Source organism: Mesoplodon mirus (assembly GCF_964341445.2).
Source record: "Mesoplodon mirus genome assembly, chromosome: 6".
Classification (NCBI taxonomy): domain Eukaryota; kingdom Metazoa; phylum Chordata; class Mammalia; order Artiodactyla; family Ziphiidae; genus Mesoplodon; species Mesoplodon mirus.
In genome coordinates this window covers 13192653-13202936 of record NC_138982.1, presented here as the reverse complement: position 1 = coordinate 13202936, position 10284 = coordinate 13192653, and the positions used below count along the sequence as shown (strand labels likewise).

Sequence of the window (10284 nt, the reverse complement as noted above, 5' to 3'; positions counted from 1 at the left end):
GGGTGGCGCAAGGGGCCCCTCAAACGCTGACCGCCAGGCCTTCTGTGGAGGGGCTGTGGGGAAGTCTTGCTGTTCCACCCCACCGCCACAAACTCACCTCCAAAGGCTGTGTTTATATATTTTCAAGAAATTCTCCAGGACAAAAATCTCCCTTGACGCACAGACTCACCCACCCCTATCCTTTTTCGTGGTTTTACCTTCCTCCACAGTTTTCAGCTTTCTTTGCCAGAGGCTGGGATTTTTCCCGGATAGACAGAAAAAAATTAAAAAGGAGTTAGGATGTAAGCTTCTCTCACCTTCTTTATGTCCTTATGTTTTCTGTAGCTTAACGGGGATTATTACACAAAAGACAGAAGCAAAATAATCGTAATTTTTTTTGAGTTTGCTAAGGTCGCTGGCCTTCGAACGTCTGTTTTTTTTAGAGAGATATAATTCCCATCTGTTTATATCCATGCTTATAGTTGCTAATAGTTGATTCTTGTGTATGCTGTAGGTGAAAATATCACTGTGTAAGTTTCACAACCCGTGAATTCTTCTGCATAAACTTACAAAGATGACCCGCAATATCAGAGGCAGTCAAAATTTTGTGGACAAGAGCCAGACAATGGAAGTCTCTAGTATCATTGACAAGCAATGTCATTTCCATACTAGATAGCTAAATTCAGTTTCTTATTCTTGAAAAACCCACCTCCAGTATAGCATCAACTGGAAACTTCATACTGTTTTAGCTCCTTGCTCTAAAGTGGAAATAAACGTTAGGAACTAATGCCAGAATTCAGCTTGCATGGTAAAAATAGCCTCTGGTTTGGGCTGATCGTGTTTCCTCTTACTTGGTGAGACACTCTGGAATGAACCTGACTTGCATAGATTAATGGAGAACACTGCTCATATTTCGTGTATATTGTGCCGTTATACTTGCAATAAACTTTGAGGAAAAGGCTCAAATGTGGCATGCTATAGAAAGTTATTACCATTTTTTCTTATTTCTTGCCCCAAACTAGTGATTATCATTTGAAAAAAAAAGAGATTGCTGTATAGTTACTCTTATAAAATCTTACATTCTATATCTAACCAGTTTAAATGGGTACATATTACTGATAGTGAATAGGGTGGTAAAAAGCTGGGGGAAAAAAAAAAACCTAGCACCCTGAGTAATATGAACCTATAGTAACATGAACCAGGTTTGCCTGGCATAGATGAGATAAATCTTTCCACTGCCACTCTGTTTTCAAGAATTCTAAAACCAGAGAGAGTCATGTGAACTGTGGCAAATTTTATGAAAACAACACTTTGTTTTCCTAATATGAACACATAGTTCTAAGAACTACACTTGATGCTAGGAGCAAGCGAGAACTCTGTACCTAGAGAGGACAAGATAAATTTGTAATTAGTATTTTGAGTTGGAAAAAAAAAAAGAAATGTGAGCTGGGAATCTGCTGACTTCATATCTAGTTCACAAATAATCAAAGGCACAAGCTCAGTGCCCTCATTTTGAGTTTGCCAGACCACATATAGTTACTCCCAGCCCATCATAAATTGGTGCTGCTCTTTAAGGACCAGAGCCTTCCCCAAGCTGCTTCCTGGAAAGCAGTATGCTCAGGTACCAACTCCACCAGTACTGATTCACAAGGGGACCAGGACACTGATTACAACTTGACCTCTAAAAGGGAGCATCAGGAAGGTCTCAGGGCTGGGCAAGGTATTTGGGGAATGTAGTTCTGTTGCCAGCCCTTTAAAAGTTCTGAGAAAACTTCACCATCAACAAATAAAAACATCTAAATGCCAGGCCCATGAGCAAAGAAGGTTAGTGCTATTTACACTGTCAGCTAAAGAAAAAAAAAAAGAAAGAAAAAGAAAAAAAATGATAAGCATATGGGGCAATTGAAAGGTTACATCTTTCTTTTGGAGGTGGTTTGCTTCTTAAAGGTTAACTTGAATGCTTGACTTTAAAAAATCAAAATCATCAGCTGCAAATGCTTAAAGCAGTTGGGGGTAGCTTTTGAAGAAGAAAACAAAGGCTCTGAAAATTACTTAGCCCCCATATAAATGGAGCTTGTATATTTACATGCTTACTCTATAAATGTACACACACACACATACCACAACTCATTTCTCTTCATTTCTCAAATACGCTTGCTTGTAGTCAGGCATCTTTTGTTGATGCAATATAACTTTTTAATAACTTGTTAGCTGTTCTAATCATTGGATAGTGATAGAAAACAATGGAGTCAAAATATGAACCAGGACGGCTTTCTGCCTAAATCAAAATCCACAGCTACACACACAAACCAGCCATTTGCAGCATCTTCAGCTCCTGCTAAATAGGGTCTAACAATATATTTTGCTGTTCACATTCATGTATTTCAAAACCTAATAGCCCATGAAGAAAAGTAGAAAGAATACATCCCAAGAAGCAAACGTTAAAGGTACCAACAAAATAATAGACTACATTTGAGTTTGAAGCATTATTTTAGGCAACCTACATCATTAATGACTTTTTCTTTGGGATAAGGGTTGGAGAAGAGAATGCATAAGGGGGACTGGCATAAATATTGGCTTCTACTATAAAAGTTCCTTTCTGGTGAGTGAGGTTATTCACAAACACACACACACAGTACTCTTCAAATGGTTTTTTTTTTAAAAAAATATTTGGCATTCAATGTCTAAAAAATTTTTTAATATGAAGTAGTTTTGAAGTAAACATTTATCCCTAAAATTTATCTTTAAAATATCCTACTTAAATCATATATCATAGTATGATATTTAATTATTATGCTATGTTATTAAAGTTTAAAAGGGCATCAGATACATAACAAATGAGACATTTATATTTCCAAATTTGAAGTAAACTGCTTTCAGGAATGGTCAAAGGAAAAATACAGTCATTGACTATCTTCCTAAATACACTAACAAAGTTACAAAAGTATTGTTGTTATTATTATTATACTTATATCAGACTCCCAGACATTCTCATCTCTAAAGGAAAGGGAAGGATTATTAATTGAGGTGTTTACCTTTCTTTCCTAGAGAGTTGAGCTATTTTCTATGTTTGTTAATTATTGGCCCTAATGCCTGGAGTCACTTCAACTACTATGCTGTTAGTTAATATTAAACCTCCAGAGCCAACTGGGGCCAGCTTATAGTCTCAGAGATTTTCAGAACCAGCAGCAATTTCTGCTTAGGTGTTCAACTTCCTCAAGTCTCACCAAACCTTGCAAGGTGGCGCTCTTTTCATGAAAGGTTGATCTTTACTCTTATAGGTCACAAAAACAATTTTTTAAAAGTTAAACACCACCGTCTCTAGTTTTTGATGTGCTACAGAAAGTGTAGCAAATCCCCTCCTTACGTAGTAAAACTTTGCTGCCTAAAAGTGACAAATACAAATAGCAAGCAATGAAAGGACGAGTCAAAAAAATTTTAAGTGAATTTAACATTTTGATTTTGTAATTGGTCAATGGTACACTTCGAAACAGATATGAGTATCTTAAGGGGTTCTCATACTCCTGAGGGATTTTCCCTCTTGCTTTCCTTCTCAGAGTCACACATAACATTGTATATTAAAGATGCAAGTCTGGGTTCCTACTTGCCTACAGTGAGGTCAGTTTCTGTCTTGTGCTCTGACACATCAGCACCCTTGCAACTACAGCCAAGGCCCTGATTTGTGATCTCCGGCTACGCTGTCTGCTTAATGGGGCGATCATGCAAGCTACAACCAGAGACAAAGAAGCTCGCGTTCCTACCAGCGCAGCTAACTTCGAGGGAGCAGCATAGCTTGCAAATCTATCAAACTAAACTGCAAGAAAGACAATCTGATTTAGAGAAAAGGCGTTCTGCTACAGTCATTAAGCACAAGTAATTTAGATTTTTTATATTGTCTTCTCATTTACAAATTTACTGTATCAACGCCAGCCAATGGAACGAATTTCTTAAGTAAATGAGAAATAAATAAAAGAGATAGAAAGACAATCAAATTACATAACATAATTCTCTTCCCTATATGTATTTTTGAGAGAACTAATAACTGGCAAAATTATAGGAATAATAACATATCAGAGGAAGTAATTAATTTAAATTAGCATCACATTTGAAAAAATATAAGTAAAATGCTTTATGGAGGTTCACTTTTGTACAAAGAAGGAAGGCCTGGAAAAGCATGCATCGACATCCTGAAAATTAGTTATGGTCGTAAATGGTTTATTTGAAGACAGCAATTTAAAATATGATATAGTAAATCTGCAACTTGGTTTCAACTCGGGGAATTTCATTTGAGGGACAGCAAAACCCTTGGCTGCAAGTTCATTTGCAAAGCTGCAGAGCGAGTCCTTGAGCTGCTGACGATTCGCCTACATTAATATTGATGTCGCCTGCGCAATCTATTTCTGTTATTTTTATGGTTGTTATTCTATGTCTGCAAAGGTCATTTAAATTATACTGCGGCCGAAAATTTGTTTCATAAATTTTGATATAAATACTAATTACACCCTCTCGGAGAGCCAGCAGGGTAGCGTTCATTTATCACATTTATACGACCTGCGATGACAGAAAGGGAAGACTGGTGAGCTTTTCCCAAGACCCACTAAGGCTGGCAGAAGAGGCAGCAGGTTGCTGGGGGTGAAGAAGAAATTCCTACCACAACCACTGAGATTTAAGAATCTTTAATAACGTACGAAAGGTTACCAAACAGTTCTGGAAACTAAAGTGTACATACGAGTTCTTCTAGCCATAAATATTGAATAGCTGTAACATGAATAAACCGGCCCTTTACATGCGGATAAATATGGAAACTAGGAATTATATACATTATGTGGTTGTATCTTTTGCCAAAAGCAACGGACAGTTATAGTTTATATCTTTTTTTAATATCACTTTACATAAACAAATGGAACAGTTTGACACGCAGATCCAGGCTCGTACTATACGAATTCTTGACAGGACGTGAAAACAACATTTTACTGCACTAAAGTACTTAGACTTTGGGACGAAATGTTTGCACTTTATACAAAAAAAGCACATTAATACCAATAATATTCTGTTAGATCGACGTGGAGACTGTAATCGTACAAAGTAATTCACATTTTGGTACACATTTACTAGAACATTCTTGCCATTCAGTACAAACAGTTGGCTTTCGGCCGCCCACCCCTCCCCCCTCCGCCCTCCCCCCAGCCCCTCCCCCCTCCCCCAATGCAAAGACCACAACGCCACGATCCCACCCCACCCCCCGTTCCAACCAAGATATAACTATATACAGAATCCAACAGTACAGTTTTAAGCTAATAATTCTGTATTTACAAGAATGCAAAGAAGAAAGAAAAAAAAAGCCGACTCCCAGAGAGCCTGTTCAGATTCCCAGGAGAAACTGGCCCTCGCGGTTGGCGGCGTTTGGTCAGGCGACCGCCTTCTCCTCCACCCCCCTCCCACCCCTTGGCTACCAAGCCTTTGCCAAACTAAGAAAAAAAAAAATGTAAAGGTTTGGTGCTTCTCTCTTACTCGGTCCTGGGTCTATCGGCAGGTTTAGAAAAAATAGGATTAGGGGGTGGGGAGGGGACTCTTTTGATGCTTTCAGTAATATTTTGTATGTGTGTGTGTGCTCAGTCTCTTAAATAGGGTTTTGTTCGGTGTTTTGTTTCTGATTTTAAACGTACCATTCGTTAAAATTGGAAGAGAGCGCGCTGTGGCCGGCTGTGTGGTGGACCGCGGAGGAGGAGGGCGACAGGGAGCTGGTGGTCGGGTTGTCTGTGGAGGGAGACACGATGGTGGGCGGCGTGGAGGACTCATAGCCCGAGCTGGCGGCCGGCGAAGGTTGCGAGCCCTGCGAGGAGGATTCGTGGACCTGCAGGAATAAAGTCGCGTTTTTACGGAGATAAAGACCCGCCGCGGCGGCCTCCTGGGGGGTTGAAGGCCGCGCGCTGCCTCCCCCAGGAGCCCTGGATCCCCTTGAACTCCAGGGAGGCCGGACCCGCGGGACTTGGGCTTGGTTGCCCCGCCTCGGCCCTGCAGAGGCTGGGCTCCGGGGAGGGACAGTGCCCCGGGGACTCAACAAAAGAAAATATCTAGGGAGGGGGAGGCTGGATGTGAGGCCAGAGCCTGAGATGGTCCTCACGGCAGCCGCTGAACGTTGCTTGCTCAGGGTTAGGTGAGCCAGCGCTCAGGACCGCGTGCAAGACCCCAACTCTCTGCCCAACGCTGCCAGCCAAGCCGCCATGGCCGCAGCTTCGTCAGCATCATCCCGCTGGGGCTGTCCTGGCTCCCCATCGGTCGCGGCCTCTGCTAGAGTGCTCACTTCTTTTGATTTTTATTATTAAACAGTAAATTTAGAACGGTCTTGGGGGCCCCCATCTCCTTTTCCAGCCCCCGCCCTCTCTGCCCAGCCCCAGTCAGCAGAGAGGAATCGTTGCCTTTCCGCCTCTGCCGGCTCCTGCCACCGCCCGGCTGCCACTCGCCGCCCGACCCCGGCCGAAGAGCTGAGCGGGCTCTTGGCTCCAAGGCGGGCGGCGAGAGCGCGGCGATTACCTTCATGTGTTTGCGCAACGAGCTGGGGTGCGTGTAGGATTTGTCGCACATCTTGCACAGATAGGGCTTGTCACTCGTGTGCACGTGCATGTGCTTCTTGCGATCGCTGCTATTGGCGAAACGTCGGTCGCAGCCCTCGAACTCGCACTTGAAGGGCTTCTCCCCTGGTGCGAAAGGCAAGAAAGAGAGAGGTCTGGTTAGAACAAACCCCGCGGCTCTTTTTAAAAAATTAAACAAAAGATAAAAATAAAAACAAAAATTAAAAAGGCAGCGGCCCAGGGTTAACACTTTGCAAGCTCAAAACCCGGATCTTTAAAAAAGTCATATATCTGCATTGGAATTTTAAACATCTGAACTATTTTAACCCTTAATCCAATTAGATCCAGATTTTATTATTTTATTATTATTATTATTATTATTATTATTATTATTATTAGTGGTCGTGGTAGTTTTTTAGATCCCAGAGTAGCAGCAGGTCTGGCTGCTGGTTTTTAGTCCCAGGGCTATACAGACGACTTCAGGCAGCTTCTACCTAGCTCTAGGTTTCTAATTTTCACATTCCGGGCTTATTCTCCTGCTGTTTTGCTCTTCTCTCCTCCCCTTACCCCCTCCCCGACGCTCCGCACCCCGCTCGTCGCCGCCCCCACCCCACCCCACCCCTATACACACTCACATTTTATAGGATAATCCGGGCCGAGAGCTCGGCGCCGCAAATTCTTCCCTGGCTCCGGCGTAAAACGCCAAGTTCCAAACGCAGTACTCAGAAATCACCCGGGCAAACCGGGACAGGCAAGCAGACCGAATTCCCAGCCTTGTTGGCCCAAGAGGCCCAGAATGGCCTGCCCGACCCACACTAGAGCCCTGAGCTCGCCGCGAACTTTTCTTTTAACTGCTCCCGACCGGTCTATTTATTTTTAAAGGCCAACTCAGGGTATTCGGTGTTTCGAAAAGTCCTCACAGAATCTAATTGACAAAACGGACTTCTCCACCTTCTGCTGACTTTCCCGACTCCTCAAGCCTGCTCACAAACAAGTCACTACTAAAATCGGGGCTCTTTAAATATGCATAAGCCCCCTCAGGCCCGATTGACTTCCTTTCACCATCGCCGCCCCCTCTTTTCTGTCTCTATTTTTGTTTCTTTCTGTGCCCCTTCATCCGTTCTCCCCCAATTTCCTCAGCTCCTTCCTTTGGCAAAGTCCTCACTAAGGTGCGTGGAGAGGGGATGTCGGCCGAAAGCAAACGTTTAGATTTGCCTGCATGCAGCTGGAGCGGCTGGCGCCTCCGCTGCCGCCGCCGCCGGGAGCCGGCCACCTCTGCCGGCTTCGCGCGCACCAAGGGCTCCGCAAAACAGGGTTTGTCTCTCAGCTCTCCCCGCCTTTTTTTAGTTCTCATTTAAAAATCTATATCCCTAGATCCCTCTAATCCGATCCTCTCTGTACTTCACCAGAATTTCAAGCTTCAAACTAAAAACCAGCACACACTTTCGCTGTCTGCCTGCTGGAATCTGACTTCCAGACCCAACCGAGGCCGGGTTTGTGCGCCCCCGCCGCTGACTTTTGGATTTCGGGTCTCAGGCCTGGGATAGGGAACGAGGGGTGTCAAGGACAGCCGTTTCCGTACCTGTGTGCGTCCTTTTGTGGATCTTTAAGTTCTCAGAACGGGCGAAGACCTTGCCGCAGCCAGGGAAGGGGCAGGGAAAGGGCTTCTCGCCCGTGTGCACGCGGATGTGGTTAACCAGTTTGTATTTGGCTTTGAAGGGCTTGCCCTCGCGCGGACACTCCTCCCAGAAGCAGATGTGGTTACTCTGCTCGGGTCCGCCGACGTGCTCCACTGTGACGTGCGTGACCAGCTCGTGCATGGTGCTGAAAGTTTTGTTGCACGACTTTTTGGGGTTGGCCAGCTGCTCGGGCTCGATCCACTTGCAGATGAGCTCCTGTTTGATGGGCTGGCGCATATAGCGGAAGAAGGCGCCGGCGCCGTGATGCGCGGCCATGTTCACGTTCATGGGCCCGTAGCCGTGCAGCTGCGGCGCGGCATAGTGCTCTGAACGCGGACTGGTCACCTGGCCATACTGCTCGGGCCGCGGGTACATGTCCCCCGAGAAGCCAAGCCTCATCTGCCCGTTGACCACGTTGGGCGATGCATGGCCCGCCGCCTGCTCGTGAAGGCCAGGGAAGAGGAGGTGGCCCGCGGCGTCCGTGTGGCCGTGTGGGCCCCCGAAGCCCCCGGCTGAAGCAGCGAACAGACTGTGTTGCGCGCTGGCTGCAGCCGCCGCGTCTCCAAAGCCCCGGTTGCGGAACAGAAAGTCCCGCGTGGAGTTGAAGGCTGCGCTTGAATAGGAGCCGACGTGGCCCGGATGGTGGTGATGTCCCAGGGCCGCCGCAGCCGCGTAGCCGGGAGCCTGAGACGTGAAGGCCGTCTGGCCCGCGGAGGCCAGCTCGTGCGAGCTGGGGTTGAGCTTGAAGGCACCCATGCCGTCGGCGAACGGGTTGATGCCCAGGCCCACGTCGCGCTCGGCCACGTCGCCCGCCGAGTGGTGGCGGGACGCGCCAAAGGTGGTCACGCCGATCGCGGGGTACTGGGGGCCGGCGTCCAGGAGCATCGTGGCTGCTCGGGGCGAGCCCCGGCCTCCCCCGCCCCCCCCACCCTCGCCCGCCGAGGAGGGAAAATTAGGAGGAGGAGGAGGAGGTAGTGGAGGAGGAGGAACGGGAGGCGGAGGAAGAGGAGGAAGAAGAAGAGGAGGGAGGAGGAGTCGACCCACCTCGCGAAGTCCTAGCCCGCAGGCAGCGGCGCGGCGCGCCGGGGCGCCCGCCCGGCCAAGCGCGGGGAAGCCTGACTGCTGCGGGCCGCGAGCAAGGCGGGCTCCGGCGCCCGCCGAGCAGACCCTGCCGGCCCGGCTAGCACTTTCTCGCCGCTCAGTCTCTGCCGAGAGGACCCCGCGTCAAGGCTGCCCAGGGAAAGGCATGGAGCATCTCAGCTCCCCAAAAAAACTTCCTCCCGGATTTGTAGCATAGAGGAATGTGAGCGCCGGAGCAGCGACTGCTAGCCCTCTCTCCGCCTCGCGCCGTACGCCCCTCCTCACTTCTCCACTAGCCCCTCGCCCTTTCTTTTCTCTCTCTCTCTCTCTCTCTCTCTCTCTCTCTCTCTCCTTTCTCTCAGGCTCGTCTCCTCGCTCCTTCACTCTCCTTTTTCCCCCTCTGCTTTTTGCAAAAAAAAAAAAAAAGGGGGGGGGGCGTGGAGGGGGAGAAAAAAAAGAAAGAAAGAAAAAGCCAAAGAAAAGGCGCAAATCATGCACAATATTGTCTTTTGCGGTTTATCTTCCTGGGGAGAAACTTTCACCTCCTCAGCCGGGCGGTGAGCGCGAGACTGATAGCAGCAATCATTCCTGCAGATAAATGAATTGAAAGGACGACACCGTCCCCCCCTTGATGAATGGGAGCAGGGGGAGGCGTCACGTGCTGCCGACGCGGGCGCCCATTGGTGTGCCCGCGCTCCCCCCGCCCGCAGCCGCCGCGCCAACGGAGGGCGCGCCGAGGCGCCGCGCGCCTTTCATTGGCCCGCCCGCCTCATCAATCCCAGGTATTGTAAAGCGCTTGACATCCCCTTTTGACAAACAGGGCTGCCAGGAGTAGCAACTTTTTTTTTAGCCAAATTTTTCCCCTCTTCTCATCGAAAAATTTTTTTGCCACGATTTCTTTTCCTTTTCGCAGTCATATACATTCTCCCTCCTCTTTATCCGTATCCCTCTCCCTTTCCCTCTCCATCTCTCTT

At 47.3% G+C, this 10284-nt stretch overlaps 1 protein-coding gene across 1 annotated transcript; it reads right to left on the bottom strand.

Moving 5' to 3' along the window:
- Positions 1-5635: 5635 nt before the first annotated feature.
- On the bottom strand, positions 5636-9115 carry ZIC1 (Zic family member 1; the record flags this gene model as incomplete). Its single annotated transcript, XM_082625733.1, has 3 exons — positions 5636-5833; positions 6514-6677; positions 8134-9115. The coding sequence occupies 3 exons, from the start codon at positions 9113-9115 to the stop codon at positions 5636-5638; spliced, it is 1344 nt and encodes a 447-aa protein (XP_082481859.1).
- Positions 9116-10284: the final 1169 nt, after the last annotated feature.